Consider the following 17,743-nt stretch of genomic DNA (forward strand, 5'->3'; position numbering starts at 1 on the left):
GCCGCTATACGTGAGAAACGATAGGATTTATGTCTTATCGCGTCTCACGTATAGCGGCGTCCCTCTTGAGTCACTAAATTAGGATAGTGTAATAAGCTCTGTAGTTGGGTAGGGCAAAGATTTTTGATGTTTATTTTGATCCTTATAAGAAAGATTATATATGTCGTCTACCCAGCACGGATATCTCCGGCCAAAAAAAAGCCATACACTTTTCAAGGTTTTGAGAAATAAGCACCTCTATTTACCCCGGCCGGAGATTTCCGTCCAGTATTTTGTGCCGGTATTTGTTACGTACTGAGATCTCCGGCCATTTTTACCCCAGTCGAAAAGCAGTTTTATTAAAATCAAAATAAAGGTGCTTTTCGACTGAATTTGCTCGGATGGAAAAAAAGTGTGCGTGTAATCTTTATGCGCGATTGAAGTAAAACTTTTTCGATGAGCGTTACTTCCGTCAGAAAAAAATCCCTCTAGTCGCGCCTAAGGAAATTTACTTCAAAAAACCCTTGTATCAAATCTGGGGTGGTGGCCCACGCGGGTAGGAAGCGGGAGACAAGGGCAACAAACAATTGGCCGGTAATCTCCGGCCTGGGTAGATAGGGGTGCTTTTTTTGCCAGCTTGGTAGACGACAGGTTAGATGAATCTTTGCCCGATGACATTGAGCATTTGCAGTAAATAGCAGCATAATATTATAGTTATTTTGTTATTGTGGAAATTAAATCTTCTGTGTATTGTAAAACATTGCAGTAAAAAAGTAGCTTAATGCAATATTGATATGTCAAAATAAATATTGAAAACATACATGTTATTTAAAAAATCTCACGATTAGGCGATATTGAAGATATTTTTAGGTTTTATTTTATGTTTCTAGATTGCATTTCGTCGGTTTCCGAATAAGACAATAAAATTATTCACTGCGTTAGCATTTATAGTTTTGATTAATTCGTGCTGTCCTGTTTAGATGCCAAAATGCGAGTGGAATGTTCACTGACAAATATGTTTACGAATGTTTGTACTTTTATATATAAAAAAAAAGATGTAAAATAATGTATGTTTTATATTATATGTTTCACATAAACATTAGAAAAATAAATTATGACTATGGTTGAGCCTTATTTTATTTATAGATAAGACTAATCCCAAAAAATATCATCTTCGGATGTTTTCGGGAGGGAGATAGGGGAGTTATCATCAGACTTGTAGTTGTCCACGTCGTCCGAAAAGTCATCAGGATAATCCTCCACAACTTCTACAGTTTCGAAAACTGAATTAGGCGCTGGGATTTGTAGTTCAGAGTCTGGTTCATGGCGTAATTCTATTTGTATATTCTCTGGCGAATAATTTTCTCCACTCGCTGCGTAATATTCTTTTGTTGTAATAATAGTTTCTTCTCGCACTGATGGAGTTCTAACCCGCTCTATGGTTGTCCCTATTCTTTCTATAGTAACACTATTTTCCTCGATATGCATTGGACTGATGACTATGGTCATTCTGGTCGATATGTTCTCTGCGCTGTCATCTTGCTGTGACACCACTGCTTCCTTCGAATCTACCGAGCTTTCTATAACTACTACCATGTCTGTTTGATCTTCGACATTTAACTCTTTTACCTCACTAACATTTTCTACTTCTACTAACAAAAGATTATCGGCTATGTTTTCCTCTTTCGACATTTCAACCGTATCTTTCGTTGGTAGATCTTGCAAATCGAAGCTTCTGGTCGTACTTTGCTTAAGTATCTCTAATTCCTTTCTTGTGTCTTTCTCTTTTCTTATATCCGAGCATTTTTCTTTTCGAGCCTCTGCATTACTCTCTCTGCTTCTACATAAGGGCTCTTCACTGTTCAGAGATATATGATTGTGATGTACCCGTTCTGGGTTAGTGTAGTATAATTTTCTAAATTCTAAAATAGGTTTATCTAAGTAGTCTTGTTTAGGTATGGGTTCAAATTTCCTATTTATTTCTGAATAAGCTTCCGGCACTGGATTCTTTAGTTTAGCGGCGGTATTTCTGTTTTTAAAGTGGTCCTGTCCTAAGTTGAGATTGATTTGGTACTTTTTGAGGTATTTCTCTAAGTCTAAATGCACGGAATCTGTCGTATGCAGTTGTGATCTGGAGGGTTCGGGTGCCTCTTCCTTGTGATGCGTTGACAATTTGCTTGCCGTGATTGGTATGCAAGGCGTTACTGGAACAAAATTGAGTAGCATTACAATGGGATTGTAAACAAATACTTATACGTAAAAAATTGGAAATAATACAAAAATAAGCCTTGTGAAAAGACACAAGGCTTATTTTTATAAGGTTTTCATAGAGATATAAACCCTTTTTGAAAAGACACTCCTCAATTGATACATTATAAACGCAACGTCACAATTAAATCGGAACGTTCGCCGCATGTAAACAATGTCGGTTGCCAGGCAACCTCATATTTTGCATTCAGCGATCAACCCGTAGAAAGACCTAGCCGGGGCCTTTCCATCTTGCCAAGATAACAATCGTTGATAGAAAACGCTAATCGAAACTTGTATGGAAATAGTCACGTGACTTTTCGTAGCATCTGTCATCTCGACACATTTTTTCGTTTCGTTTGTTGCATGGAAACTATATAAAGGAGCCAAATCTCTATGTATGAAAAGTGTCCATCAAAAAACAGTAATTATGCGGCGCCACCATACACGGAAATACTACCAAAAACAACCTACGTAATTTGGTCGGGTTATTTGTTGCCTTATATGGTTCATGTTATACTTATGTCCCAGAGCCTAACTAGCGCCACCGGAGAGATTAGGAACTATTATTTAAAGCTTAATGCGGTCACTTTTACAACAATTCTGCCATAAGAGATTGCGATCCTTTCTATACCATCCATAGTTTCGTTTGTTGATGTACGATTGTCATCCCGGCTAGCCCCGTAGTGTGTTTGCGCCATAACAGCCAAGCGTTCTTAGTGCTGTGGGCACGACTGCTCACTGCAACTTTTGGTGGTGGCGTTCAAGTTAGCGGTGCAAGTAAAGGAGTATCCACTTAGCTACAATTTAATGTAAACATACGATCATCTCGTTCTGGGCCTCGGTCCCGGCGGCGGCGGAAGTCCATGTAGGAGCGCTCGACCGCCTCGGCCTCGATCTCCAGCTTGCGGAGCCGGCGCTTGGCCTCGCGCAGCACGGCGCTCGGACTCTTCTCGCGCGAGGCCGACGCTCGGGTCACGCTAAGTAAAAATAATTAGATTTAAAGCGATTTATTTGTTTTTACAAAGCGAGCACTAGTATAGGTAGATACACGAAAGCTGGTGCGGATTTTATATGTCAATTTTGACAGTTACTACAATCTCGCACCAATTCTTATGAATTAACCTATTATCTATGTAAGTACGGTATTGAAATACATTATTTGATCAGTTCAATAATATTAATATGTGCAAAGAGCGTTACTAAAACCACCAACATTATTAAGAATTTTCTCGGTAATTAGGGCGAAATAGGACTCCATCTAGATAAGACTCGAAAACGAATTTCCATATGGGCAATTCCTACTTGATATACTGACTTATATTAGTAGTTTACTTCGAAGTTATGCTGTGACACGTGTGACATCTATTCTCTCTACTTGTTGTTGGGGTGAATTCCCTCTTTTCTATCATCATCGTCTTCCTCGCGTTATCCCGGCATTTTGCCACGGCTCATGGGAGCCTGGGGTCCGCTTGAACTACTAATCCCAAGAATTTGCGTAGGCACTAATTTTTACGAAAGCGACTGCCATCTGACCTTCCAACCCAGAGAGTAAACTAGACCTCATTGAGAATAGTCCGGTTTCCTCACGATGTTTTCCTTCACCGAAAAGCGACTAGTAAATATCAAATTATATTTCGTACATAAGTTCCGAAAAACTCATTACGAGCCGGGGTTTGAACCCGCGACCTCCGATTTGAAAGTCGCATTTCGCACTCTCTTACCACTATAATTATACGTGAACAAAAACTCCGTCAGATATATTACACTGTTATGAAATGACTAACGTTTTCAATTTCTCTTTTGCTTCCTTCAGGACGGACCTGGGGCTTCTTTCCCCTGTTTTCGGCGATTCCGTTGCCGTATCAACTGTAGCTCGTATATCTCTGAAACAGAAGGGTTTTCAAGGAATGTTTAGTAATAATAAAAACTACTACTTACTACAAAAGAAAACATAATATAAATATACTGCTCAAAAGAAAATAGGGGCCACCAAGTGTTTAAAACGTTACGTGAAAAGCGCAACGTGAAAACAGGGTGTTTGGTGCATCGTTTGCCAAATTTAAATGTCAGATAGGTTAGGTTAGATCATTTTTAGGGTTCCGTACCCAAAGGGTAAGATTTCCCTGTCCGTCTGTCTGTCTGTCTCCAGGCTGTATCTCATGAACCGTGATAGCTAGACTGTTGAAATTTTCACAGATGATGTATTTCTGTTGCCGCTATAACAACAAATACTAAAAACTACGGAACCTTCGGTGGGCGAGTCCGACTCTACTCTCACTTGTCCTGTTTTTTTCTAATATGGTATATGGTAGCAACGGCGGGTCCAAAATGGCTAGAGACAGCCCATGATAGAGAGAAGTGGAATTCCTTGGGGGAGGCTTATACCCGAAAGGGGCCCACATATTTTTTATTTTTAAGTTATACCCTAATGTTCTTATATTAATATTATTATTTATATGGTAGCAAAATGGGAAAAACGGAACCCTCGTAGTTTAGTTTAAAACTGGTTTATATTTACTTTACCTATTAGTCGGCGTCGATGTAATATCCTGGTGAATCTCTCCCGTGTTACGAATGGGTTCCGAAGACGGACTGTGCACTCGGATCCCGACGCTTTTCGCTGAAAATGAAAACATACGTTAATCGGGAACTGAGAGCGTTCGCGAATTATCGGTACATATCTATGGCACTATTAATTTAGAGTTTTAGCTCAATTTTCCTTGTAACAAGGAAAAGATAATTGGAAAGGCTGGTCTAGCCTTGCACCATTTACTAACCCGAGGTTAACCGGTTAAACCTGGAGTTACCATGGTTACCAGTACAATTTGACACTGGCAAAAAAAAGAATGGCTTTTGTTTAACAGATTAGGGTCTTAGGCGTAAAAATCATCTGAGATCATTCATAATATCAAAGATAGATATAACTCCGTAATAGATGGATACAGTCTAAGGAAAAAACGTGCCTCGAAAATCAAGAAAATTTGATTCTCGATCAGAGGGCGCTACTAGCTTTGACCTACTGTCGTAGATGGCGTTGACGGTTTCGTTTGTTATTTAACAATTTTAACGCATATCAGTGAAAGAACATGGGTCAAAAACATAAAAATAATTAATGCAAAAAAAAAAAAATATCCATATTTAAATACATTTTATCGTACTTTTATAAATCTTCATTTTTAGTTTTAAGGTGTGTCGATAGATGCCAGTGAATTTACTGGGGTTACAAAATTTACTATGACAGTACCGCTCTATCTTATTATATCCTCTTTGATAGTATACTCACCGGGTATGTCGGAGGGCCCGGGGTGCGCCGGCGACACGCGGCGCCGCAGAGCGCGCCAGCGGTTCAGCAGGTGCCTGCAATTGCAACACATTCATTACAACGATTAAAGGCTCGGCCAAACACAAGGCGCGACCGCCGCCCATGCTATCAGGTTAGCGACGTCAAACAGACTGCGTCCCGCCGGCATCGCGCCCCGCTTCTGTCGCGCCACGCTGGGTCACATCAGTCGGACGTGAATGAGAAACCCTCCGCGCGCGCATGCTGCTGTATCGGGCGCGAGTCACGCCCGCATCGCGCCGCGTTCGCGCGCGCGATGAGGGCGTGTTACCTGTTTGAACAGGCATCACGCGGCACGGACGCGGCGCTGCGTCGCGCCTTGTGTTTGACCAAGCCTTTAGAGCAATTTCACATTGTCCGATACGATATCGGATGAAGGATGCGACCACGCAGAAGTAAAAATGTAAGTGTCTTGTAAATTTATTTATTCATTGAAAACTTTAATCTATAAATAAAAGAAAACAAGAAGGTCCAGTGAGTATACCCTCTAGCAGATTCCTTTCTCCGAGGCTCCGCCGACATTCGATATCGGACCGGACATTGCCACAAAGGCCAGGGGAAATAGTAAATTGTAATTGTATAAATAGTAAAAAATAAAAATTAGTGTGATATAAACGTGCAAAAAAGCTAGGATGTTTAGTAACACAAGGCTGGGTAATTGGTAAAATCCCTACTAAACTAATACTAATCTATTTAATACCTCCGGCTGTCGCTCCTGCGACCGACGACGCCGACGAACGGTATGGTGTCGCCGGGCACCAATATTCTCGCACTAGGGAGTAAAGTTCGTTCTTCACCGGCACCTTTTCGCCAGCCACACTCTGTCTCTCGTATGCTACATTAAAATAATAGAACATCATGATAAAATTAAATTGGAATTAAAAATGGTCTTTTCACATGGGTTGTAAGCAGAATAAATGATAAGATATATAAGATGTAAATCGAAAGATATCTGGGTCGGGCCACAGAGAGTTTCTACCACATTTTTTTAAATCTCTGATTATGTAACGGGCGCAGTTCATGAAATATGATTAATCTTTACGTAACCTATTTAATTTCATATAAATTTCTGTGTAATGTGTTAAAACTGTAGTAAATTTGACAAAATTTTATTAGAAAATCCTCATTGACAAAAAAAACATAGTCTTTAGTAGGCCTTCATTTCGCAATTTTTTACTGGCTCCTTCAAAAAACAACCTGTGAGACCTACCTCTGCTCGAGAAGTGAAACGGGTGCGCGCTGAGGAGATACCGGCCTGACGTGTGCCGGCTGGAAATATAAGATAAAGTTAACCCCTCGTATGCGGCCTGAGATTTGATGATTGATAAAGTGACCTTGACATTTAAAATAATAGATTTAAACTTCCACACATGGATCCGTGCGTGCGTGCGTGCGTGGGAGCATACGAGGGCTTAAGATGTTCAAATACAACATTAGGTCTTAAAATGTGGACACATGGCGCTGTCATCAATATACAATTATAAGGAATAAAAAAAAGAAAACAAAGAAAAAAGAAAAAGGATTAAGTTTGTTTGAAAAAAGGGAAATGTGTACAATAATTATTAACACATCCGCTGCCAGCGACTTTGTGTAAGTACACGAAAAACGTCACACCCTTGAAAACACACTACAAGTCCCCTGACCTGTCTCTCGCTGAGCCGAAGTCTTTCGTCCTCCGAACTCGAAGTGCTGCAACTGCCGCGAGATTCGCCTTCCGACTTGGCCTGTCGACAACACAGCCTAATCTAAAACATTTCATTTGGCGGGTCCGGACAGAACGAGCGGCCTCTCGAGGAAATTGCCGCGCGAAGCAAATCGGTCTGTGTAGATGAGCCTCGGCCGCATTGCCTCGGGCGAGGCAACGGGGCGTGGAACTATTTTTATTTTACCCTCCCATAGAAAATGGACCAGTCAAATTTTTTTCGCGATTTCGGGGTTGGTCCTATAATAAAAGTTGCTCAGTATAACTCCAAAACCTCCCTGGCAACGGGAATGCACTTATTTTTATGCCACCGTGTATAAACATGACAGTCTTCTCCACGTTGACCTGATCTTTATTTATTTATTATTTGTAAATAAAAAATATTATGACTAGGATTAATACCCATTTTATCCTCGACGTATATCGGTTCTCGCTTCCCTCGGCCCTATAAGTTGCCGCGCGTATTTATAAATGGGTTTGTTAGTGTTCTCATCGTACAATGTACTAAATATTAAGTAATTAACCCCATTTAATAACACTAAAAATGGACATCCCAAATCCCAAACATTCAATTCAAACCAAACATATCTATTCTAACAGTCATAGGTCACAATATTAGTCAAAAAGTAAAGTAAGTACCTAGGTCGTTTTTAGGGTTCCGTACCCAAAGAGTAAAAACGGGACCCTATTACCAATGAACCGTGACAGCTAGACAGTTGAAATTTTCACAGGATGATGTATTTCTGTTGCCGCTACAACAACAAATACTAAAAAGTACGAAACCCTCGATGGGCGAGTCCGACTCGCACTTGTCCGCACGGTTTTTTTTGAGTAATAACTCAAAAAAGTTCTAATATGAAATTTTTTCTTTTATGCTGCATAGACTAATTTGTGAGTTATACAATTAAATATCAACTCACCTGATTAAAATTAACATTCTTCTGTTTCTTCAAATCATTAACAACCTGGTCAGGCCTTCCTTCTCTAACCGTACCTCTGTCTCTCTCTATCTCATTGTTCATCCCCTTAAACACATCATCAGTTACCGTACTCCTTTCTATTACACTCTTAGGCTGAATCGTAGCATTTTCCATATACATCTTCAGTACGTTTAGCTCTTCTTTCCATAAATGATAATGGTTTTGTAAGTAGTTTTGAACTTCATTGTTTATTTTGGTTTCAGTGTTCGTTCTCTCTCTGTTGATGCTTTCTCGCTCATTCTTCATGGCGTCTAAGTGTCGTTCTAGAATGATCAGTTCTTCTGCTATTTGCTGTCTCATTTCTTCAGCGCGTTTCTTTAGAGATTCTTCCGCTTCTGTTCGCTGCAGTTTCAGGTTTTGTTCCTGTTTAAAAATATTTTTTATTACACAGTATACCATACTATAAAAAGCTAGAGAGGGGACTTCAGCCAAAACTTTCTTGTATAATCAGAGGAGCACTGGGGCAACAGTGAAAGAAGTTATGGTAGGGTAAAGCTACAAAAAACAAGGCAAAATATGAGAGCGCTTTTGTTCGTTAATTTAAAGAAATTATTATTAGTATATGTCTAAAGGTACATGACCCAAGTTTTTCAATAATTTGAGAATATTTTTGATCCCTGACTTCTATCAAACCACCAGAAATGTTATGAAAATGTAGAGAAACACTTCATCAATTTTCGGACACCAAATCGCGTCCGTGGGACTTCAGGGGACAAATATAGATGCGTAAGGGTTTCGCTAAGCGACTCGCTATGGGCTTATGGGTGTCGCTAAGCGACTTGCTATGGGTCTATGGGTGTCTGCAAGCGACTCGTTATACCTGGTGAACATTGTGGGTGTTGTTCAGAGAGTTGGATTGGCCAATTTTGTACCCAAGTCTTTTAAGTATTTGAGAAATAAAAAGAAAGTAATCTTTGTACTACACTCAGCTGCATAATTGCATACCCACTATATGAATGAATTCCATTTCATTTGGGTATCCAATTTTGCAGGCCAAAGTAACTGACGTACCTGTTCAGCGATTTCCGCCGTCTGTTTCCTGACAGCCTGCATGGCTTTGGTCATCTGCGAGTGCTGCGCCCTCAGAGCCTGCGCGAGGCCCCACAGGAACCGCTTCTTGTCAACGATGTTCGCTTTTAGGGCCTCTTCGCGGGCTTTGTACGATTCTTCCAACTGTCAAAGATATCAACGTTCGAAATCTCACCACAGATCAGGCAAATTTTTAGCGCATTATTTAGCCAAAGAGAACAAGTCGCCTCGCAAAGAAATTACCGTGCGAAGCAGGTCGAGTAGGTTTAGCACGAGTGCGCTGTGACAGTATTCAGCATGAGATAGACTACCTGTCACTATCTAAGTAATACAGTTAGAAAAAGACGGGTAACTACTAGCGCGCGAGATAGTGTTGGGGAGTACTCGTGCTAAGCCTATTCGTCCGCCAAATGCGTAGCTAGCGTGCTATATGGGCTGTGCGCGTTGGAGGGTCTGGCATCTTGTGGCCTGAATCGGAAACATAAACTGTACATTGACATTTCACGCCAAAGCAAGTGCTGCTCTCTATAGTTCACGTACGTTTTCTTGTGCATTGTGGATTCTGCCATCTTGTGGGCTACATTGGAAGCTTAAACTTGACATTTTACACTTCGCGCCAATAAACAAAGGGCTCTGCTGCCTACATTTCATGCACATTCCCTATTAGGCGAATCCACACAGAACAAGCCGCCTCGCGTGGCAATTGCCGTTGCCGTGGAAGTCGATCTGTGTAGACGTGCCTCAATTCCTCGCATAAGGTAGGTACATTTACACTAACCGAGGTAATTCTCGCAGAAATCACTTCGTGAGGCGACTTGTTCTAAGTGGACCCGTTTATTCGCGAACCGTTTGCGAAAGGATCGCTAACTACTTAAAATTTACTGGGTTGCGATATATTTCTCATTATATTCAATAGGTACGTGATAGTGTGTATACCTCTTTTTGCATGCGTTGGAAGTGCTCTACATGGCTGGCGAGTGAGTTTTTGATCTTTCCTTCGTGTTCCGCCTTGAACATGTCTATTTCCGATTCGTATACAGTCTTCAATTGTTCGAACATCTGTTAACAGGAGCAGGAGCAAAACTCAATAAGGATGTTGCCACAATGCTGAATTTTATTTATTTAACAAAAATTAAGTTAAATAAGTATAAAATAAGCTAACTGTCATTCAAAGACGAAAAAACTGGAAGGACTGAAAGAAGTAGGACTTAAATAAAAATTTAATCATAACAATCATTCATACGCCTTTTGACTCCGGTTACGAAATGACAATCTTTTTGGAAAGTATTACTCTAGGCACTATAACTAATTAACTATAGTAAATCAAATCCCTTAAACGTAAACATGAAATAATAATAACTACAGGGTGATTTTAAAAGACTTATGGTCGGTTGCACCAAACTGTTTGTCACCGTTAGGCCGGCGTTAGCTAAATTTAATTGTTTGGGAAGTTTCATAGTTGACTGCCGCGTGTCGTTGATCGGTACGCAAAATATGATTGGTGCAACTGACTCTTAGTGGATATTTTTTTTAAATGGGCTAATAGTAAAATGCTGTAGACCTCGTCAACGAGGCTTCGTTCCAATTCACTGATATTCTTCATGAGAGTTTCCACATTCAGTGCTTTGGCCTTTGCTTGTGCCTTCTGCAACCAGAAATTTATCATAATGTTTTAAAGCTAGTTCGTGACTTCAGTCAGTTGACTTAATCCATTAGTTTTTAGGTTTCGCCGATATTTAAAACACGCTGGCCAATTATACAATAACGGACTTTATGATTATTACAACAAAGTATAAAACCGTAACCGAAATAATCGGTTATAACCGATTATTCAGTCAAAATTTCATAACCGATTATTGGAAAGTCGAAATAACGGTTATTTTCGGTTATTTATTTATGTCTTAACCCTTAAATGCATGATTTTTTATATAACTTTTTAATAAATTGAAATAGATATGTCATGCTGTATAAAAGTAATAAATGTGATTTTGGATAGCTGCATATTGAGCCACGGACCATCAAATATACGATGCATATATACATCATTATGCATTTAAGGGTTAAATTATATGAATTGATCTAATGGCTACAAAATCCTGCCTTTTTTGGCTGTGACGCTTGTGTGACTATAATTTTTGTCATTCGTGTCCTTAAATGACTAAAATATACCAAATTTACTTCCCTTATTTATTAAATATTTTGATTGAATATTGACAATATTGTACCTGAACATGCGACACAACAGAAAACCGCCGTGTCGCCGAAATATTTTTTAGCTTGTAAGATTTTTATTATTGTATGTATGTTAGTTTGTAAGGTATGTATCTATGGGCCTTAGGTGTCTGATATTAAATGATATGTAATTGTATCACGGACAAGGTCATATTTTAACTTTTACTGTATTTTGTGTTTTATTAAAAAACGAAGACTTATACTCACATTGTAAATTTATAATATTTTGTCCAAAATAATCGATTATCGGTTATTTTTTAGGCGTAACCGTAACCGGTTATAAAGTTGGGCGGTTATGAGGTATTAGGGTTTGGTAATGGGATTGGCAACTGTCAAAGGTTTGCATAGATGGCCCCATCATAGCTTGCCCCTTTTTCTATGAAATTTGGCTGAAAGGGCTGGCATCCAGGGAATAAAATTCCATTTAAAAAGATTACAATTCTAGGGATTGACAGGGCAAGCTATGCTGGCGCCATCTGCTAAATACTTCGACCGGCCAACCCCATTGGTATTCTTATAATTAATAAAATACATACCTGCAAATAACTTGCCTTCTTCTTCCTATATCTCTCCTTTAGCCGTCTGTATTTGCCGCGACAGGTTTTACAGAACGTGTCGTGTTTACATTGTGAGCCCACCGAGTACTTATCTAGGGAACTTTTTGAGCTTGAGGAGATACTGCCTTGTGATACTGTAAATTATAAAAGTTAAGTTTAAATCTAAATTTAAACAACTTGACTGTCCCATTTACCAGGGCTTTAAATACCGTTAAAAAGTTGGTATCGTTACCACTGGGATACAGATTTAACATTAAATTGTAATTAACGTTAAACCATGTACCGTTACTTATACTACTCTTTACCGGTAAAAAAGTACCGGTAAATTCCGCATCGCACGCTTACAGACAGTGTACGAAATGGCTAGCTGGCAACAACGTCATTTCACCAGAGCCTCGCCACGCGGCGCGCGCGCGCGTCTATCGGTAGCGCGGTGTGACAACCTAGCATTACCGATTAAAATAGTGTTACTTTGGTAACGTTATTATAATGTGAATTGGCCTGAATTGGGTAACGTTAACAAGCCATGCAATAAAAAGTAAAATTATTAAGTAACGTTACAATTTACCACCGGTATGTAGGTATTTTTATGATATTACCGTTACCTAACGTTACTTACAATGTGAATTTGGTAACGTTAACAAGCCCTGCCATTTACCTAATCTAACCATACAACTGTCATTGGTACAAAACGTACAGTTCGATTGATGATTACGATACAGCCTATGGGCGCCGCCCGCGCACGAGCAACGCGATACGAGCATAGTCGATAACAAGGGAAAACCCGTATGTAGCGAAAAGCGCCTGCGAACAGAGAATCCGCCTAGCGGATCTCTGGATGTTAAATGCCGGCAACGCACTTGCAACCCCTCTGATGTTGCGGGTGTCCATGGGCGACGGTGATTGCTCACCATCAGTTGATTCGTCTGCTCGTTTGCAGCCAAGTGCGAGTCGCTCATAAAAACCGGCCAAGTGCAAAAAACGGCAAATCACGTTTGTTGTATGGTTGCACTTAAATATTGATTTTATTCTGTTTTTAGTATTTGTTGTTATAGAGGCAACAGAAATACGTCATGTGTGAAAATTTCAACTGTCTAGCTAACACGGTTTATGAGATACAGCCTGGTGACAGACAGACAGACAGCGGAGTCTTAGTAATAGCCAATAGGGTCCCGTTTTTACCCTTTGGGTACGGAACCCTAAAAATATAAAATGATTGTATTCTTACCCGCATCATTTTGCTCCATTTCACACAGCTGTGCACATTTGAGGATGCATAGCAATAGTGGAGACTTTTCTTGTGCCTTATACATGTCTACAATGGCATTGGCATGCTCGGAGTCACACTTAACACCTAAAAAATAGTTGTACTAAAGCAGAGACGCTCTCCACCGATTTTTCTACATTGACCCGGCTGTTACTATCTCTATTGCACGCGCATAATTATATTGCTGTCATCGCACAGTGACATTGACAACCGGCGTTATGGGCGGGCATATGAAAATCTATGTGGAAAGCGTCTCTGCTTTAAAAAAAATTGTCCAAAATATGGAAAACCATCAATATCCCTGAATAAGTCATTAAAGTATGTAGATTGGAAAATGTTCTCCAATATTCAACTTTACCTAGTCGGCTCATAAGTTCTGTCATATACATAGTATCAAATAAAATCAAAAGTTTAAGTTTATTCCGTATAATTTGTACAGCGTTTGAAAGCTTATAAACTAGAAAATCTAAATGTATAACATTTATTCAAAATGACCGCCATAATTATCTACACAGGCTTGAAGTCTTCGTGGCCAGTCGTCAATGGATTCACGCACCACTTTCATGTCGATATTGGCCACTGCCGTAGCAAGAGATTTTTTCAGCGAGTCTAGATTTGCATGAGGTTTTGAGCACACCTTTTCCTCTAAATACTGCCATATTTTATAGTCTAAAGGATTAAGATCTGGGCTAGAGGAGGGCCAATCTTCATGCCGTATAAAGTCGATTTTATTGGAGGCGAGCCAGGCTTGCGTAGACTTTGCCTTTTGGGCTGGAGCAGAGTCCTGCTGGAAAACCCAATGCTGGTTTAGAAACATCGTATGGGATAGTAGTTTCACAATATTAGTCAACACCGTGTCTTGGTACACTTTGGCACTAGTTTTTACTCCTTTCTCACAAAAATGCATACTAGTGACGCCCGCATAAGAAACTCCCAGCCAAACCATCACAGATGAAGGGTGATGACCTCTTTGAATACGGGGAATGCTATTAGACGCTTCTTTACTATTGCGAGCGTACACTCTATCATTTTGTTTATTACAGTTTTCTTCTATGTCAAAAATTTTCTCGTCCGAAAACAGTATACAACGGTGCTTATTTTTAGCGTACTTCTTCAATAAAGCTTTAGATCTTTTAAGCCTTAAAGTTTTAAGCCGACCATTGAGAAGATGGCCAGTTTTTCGTTTATAAGCACGAAGTCTCAGGTCTTGATTAAGCACTCTTTTCACCGTGTTTTTGCTCAAACCCATCTGGAGGGCCATAACTTTTTGTTTCCTAGCGGGATTTCTGGCAATGCGTGCCCTAATTGCTTGTACAACCGCTGCAGTCCTAGCTGTACGCGGACGACCGCTTCTTTTCTTGTCATTTAAACTAGAGACCTCACTGTATCTTTCTATGGTACGATACACAAATCTTAGAGAGAATTTTAAATTTTCAAGTAGCTTAAAAATTTTAGTCGGCGAGTGACCACAATGATATAGTGCAATTATTGCGGTACGGCTATCTTTAAGCGTCCACTCCATGTTGAAGAAAACAGAAAATTGCAAAATTATACTACTCAAATATTTAATAAAGATTCGAAATTCAAATGCAGAACGGTTTTTGTTTTAGGAGTTCCAAATTTAAATTTTAAAGGCCAGTGACAGAACTTATGAGCCGACTAGGTATATTATGTTTTTGAACTGGAGCCAAACTGAACGGAACTGGTTCTTGAATAAGAAATTAATATCTAGGAATCCAAGCTTTGCACGGCAAACATATAAAAACTCAAAAATGCGCGTTTTTCCCAGAGATAAGACCTAGCTAGATCGATTTTTCGCCCCTGAAAACCCCCATATAGCAAATTTCATCGAAATCGTTAGAGCCGTTTCCGAAATCCCCGAAATATATATACATATATACAAGAATTGCTCGTTTAAAGGTATAAGATTTAACTACCTAACAGAAACAAAACTATGAAATGGGATTATATCGCGTATATTGAATTTATAATACATCCCGACGTTTCGAACCTTTTACAGCGTTCGTGGTCAACGGGTGAAGAGCAGATACAAAATATAATAAGACCAATAAAAAAGATGCCACATAAAGATACAGAATGTATGATCAATTAACATAAAATATATTTCTGCATGAGCTACCCCATAATAGATAAGAATAGAATAGAATAGAATTCATTTACTTATGATGAACTACATTTCATACAAACGTATTACAAAGAAAAATTATATTTAAAACAAAAAGTATATACCTAGTTTACCACGAAGTGGTCCCGCCTCAGCATAATGCTAACCCTAAAGTCAGCGCTGGTCTTCCGGCATAAGCATTATCATACTAACCTAAATAGTTCAGTATGGACCACACATCATTTTCTCCAAACCTAAGTTTGGCAGCTTCTCCATCAGCACCTAGCCCCATGAGGGATTTGGCGAGACCAAACATCATGTTGGCCAGCGGTATCTCGGACACAAACACAGAGAGGCTGTAGTTGAAATCCTGAAACATTATTATTCTATATTAAGTTCCTATCTAAATGTCAGAACCTAAAAAATTGGGTACAGTCAACATCAAAATATAAATAAATAATAAATATTTGGGGACAATCTTACACAGATCAAACTAGTCCCGAACTAAGCAAAGCTTGTACTATGTGTACTAGGCAAAGATATACATATGTACATAGGTCACCAGATAAGTTTTGCAGTAGACGAAATTCAATATCAGAAATATATTTAGCATCCTTGAGTTACACGAAAAGGACAACAAAGTTAAACTACTCAAGTACATAAAGTATGCAGTTTATGACATGTAAAGAAGAAATTCAGACTATCTATTTGACTGGCCGACTAACTAGACTTTAAATACTAAACTCTTAAGCCCAAAATACTGGCCTTAACCTTTGACCCCTTATTGCATTGTTTTCCTAAACAGAATTTTTACAACAATTTAGCACTGAGGAAGTTTGAACTCTTCTATCCGTTTATTATTATTATTTGTAATGCAGGCAGCCAGTTTAAATAACTGATAATGCCTGTATCCAGAGTCATAAACCGAGTTCTCAGTGTTGAGTAGAATTTGCTTCGTGCTTATCTAATCAGGGACGTAGCTAGAGTTGCCCCCTCTGCCTCTGCCCCCCCTAGTTACGCCATTGTATCTAATTTATGTTGATTTAAAGGTTAAACTTTTGAAAACGGTCTAACTAACAAATTGTTAGGGGCATGTAACAGATCACATGTTCTTATTTCAAATAGCATTAAAAATATACATAGTGTGTGTGTATGTAAGTGTACTTATAGTGTATGAAATAACAAGTTTCATTTCCAAACTCACCAAACATAGCAAATACTCGGCAACTAGCATGTTCAAAGCCTGGAAAGTAGAGTCCAGACGCTGCGTAAACTGCTTTTGACATGATGGAGGGTCTCCTGTAATGTGTAAATGAAAAAGTAATATGTAAGTGTAAATGAAACTGTCTCCTGTAAATGTAAATGAAATGAAATGAAAATATGGTCGTGACAATGGCTCACACTTGAAACAACATCATTGTATTTATATATTATTCGTATTAATGTATAAAGCATTTCACATTTCACATACCAGTTTGTGCACTTTTTAACACATCAACAATATGCCCGCGTAAATAAGCTCTCAAGTCGTTGAGAATACCATTTTTATCAAACAAATCGTAAATGAATTTCTGAAAGTTTTCAACGGATTCTGTTTTATTCACATCTTGGTTTTGCATCGTAGGAATCGGATAGCTTTCTTTTAAGTAAGGTTCCATTCTTATCTGTATTATTTTTGCTTCATTTTCTAATTTGGGGTCTAAAATGTAGAGATTTTCACTGGAATTTGAAAACTTGCCATCTGACTGACGTTTGTTTTGTTGTTGACGTTAGAAGACTTTTGCGCTATGATTTCCGCAAACGGAAAATCAATTTAGTGATTATTTGTTTGTAATTCATATAATCATCCTATAATACAAATATTTTAACTGATATAATACGAAAATAATTAAAAAAGTATACTGAATTTCAAGAAAAGTTTTATAATCTAATATATACGTGTTCTTATAATAACGAGTAAGCGACCTTACTGACGAACTATGCCGTATATACTGATCCGCTATTTTGACAACTCGTTCAACAGTCCCTGTGGCGCAGAGGATAGCGCGTTGGACTTCTAATCCAAAGGTCGTGGGTTCGATCCCCACCAGGGATGGACAATTGTATTTTTAGTATCCTAATTAAAAAAAAAAATCCTAATTTTAATGTTTTACATTTCTAAATCGATTTAGAAACATATTTTTTGCACAGAAATTTGAATACATAATTGTAGATTAAACCATTTTTTTAATTAGATAGGTATTTGCAGTTTGCACTCGTCAGAAACTATTAAAATACAATGG

The 17,743-nt window shown here is 38.8% G+C and overlaps 1 protein-coding gene, 1 long non-coding RNA gene and 1 other non-coding gene across 4 annotated transcripts; 2 read left to right on the forward strand and 1 right to left on the reverse strand.

Annotated features, from left to right (window-relative positions):
* Positions 1-51: 51 nt before the first annotated feature.
* On the forward strand, positions 52-1,105 carry LOC134747095 (uncharacterized). The gene is made up of 2 exons (XR_010128293.1): positions 52-217; positions 257-1,105. It is a non-coding gene; the product is annotated as an uncharacterized LOC134747095 (long non-coding RNA).
* On the reverse strand, positions 1,045-17,227 carry LOC134747094 (uncharacterized). 2 transcript variants are annotated; one of them, XM_063681660.1, is made up of 17 exons: positions 16,933-17,227; positions 16,666-16,760; positions 15,675-15,831; positions 13,298-13,423; positions 12,049-12,203; positions 10,842-10,925; positions 10,217-10,339; positions 9,263-9,424; positions 8,192-8,614; positions 7,213-7,293; positions 6,780-6,838; positions 6,270-6,404; positions 5,513-5,586; positions 4,753-4,849; positions 4,014-4,112; positions 3,049-3,206; positions 1,045-2,183 (listed from the first exon to the last, which is right to left on the reverse strand). In XM_063681660.1, exons 1-17 carry the CDS (start codon positions 17,117-17,119, stop codon positions 1,132-1,134), a joined length of 3,267 nt encoding a protein of 1,088 aa, XP_063537730.1. In that variant the 5' UTR covers positions 17,120-17,227; the 3' UTR covers positions 1,045-1,131. The 2 variants fall into 2 exon arrangements, with proteins under 2 accessions (XP_063537730.1, XP_063537731.1); XM_063681661.1 differs by lacking the exon at positions 10,842-10,925 and having other exon boundaries at positions 16,933-17,226.
* A 256-nt stretch (positions 17,228-17,483) lies between these two features.
* Trnar-ucu (transfer RNA arginine (anticodon UCU)) lies at positions 17,484-17,556 on the forward strand. The gene has a single exon. It is a non-coding gene; the product is annotated as a tRNA-Arg (tRNA).
* Positions 17,557-17,743: the final 187 nt, after the last annotated feature.

Source organism: Cydia strobilella, chromosome 14 (assembly GCF_947568885.1).
Source record: "Cydia strobilella chromosome 14, ilCydStro3.1, whole genome shotgun sequence".
In the NCBI taxonomy this organism is placed as follows: domain Eukaryota; kingdom Metazoa; phylum Arthropoda; class Insecta; order Lepidoptera; family Tortricidae; genus Cydia; species Cydia strobilella.

Excerpts from the sequence above, each read along its gene's own strand:
- LOC134747094 (XM_063681660.1), bottom strand. The coding sequence starts at position 17,119 with ATGGAACCTTACTTAAAAGAAAGCTATCCGATTCCTACGATGCAAAAC. Across the intron at positions 16,761-16,932 it reads GTTAAAAAGTGCACAAACTG|GAGACCCTCCATCATGTCAA; the intron begins GTATGTGAAATG and ends TACACATTACAG. Across the intron at positions 10,926-12,048 it reads AGAAGGCAAGTTATTTGCAG|AAGGCACAAGCAAAGGCCAA; the intron begins GTATGTATTTTA and ends TTCTGGTTGCAG.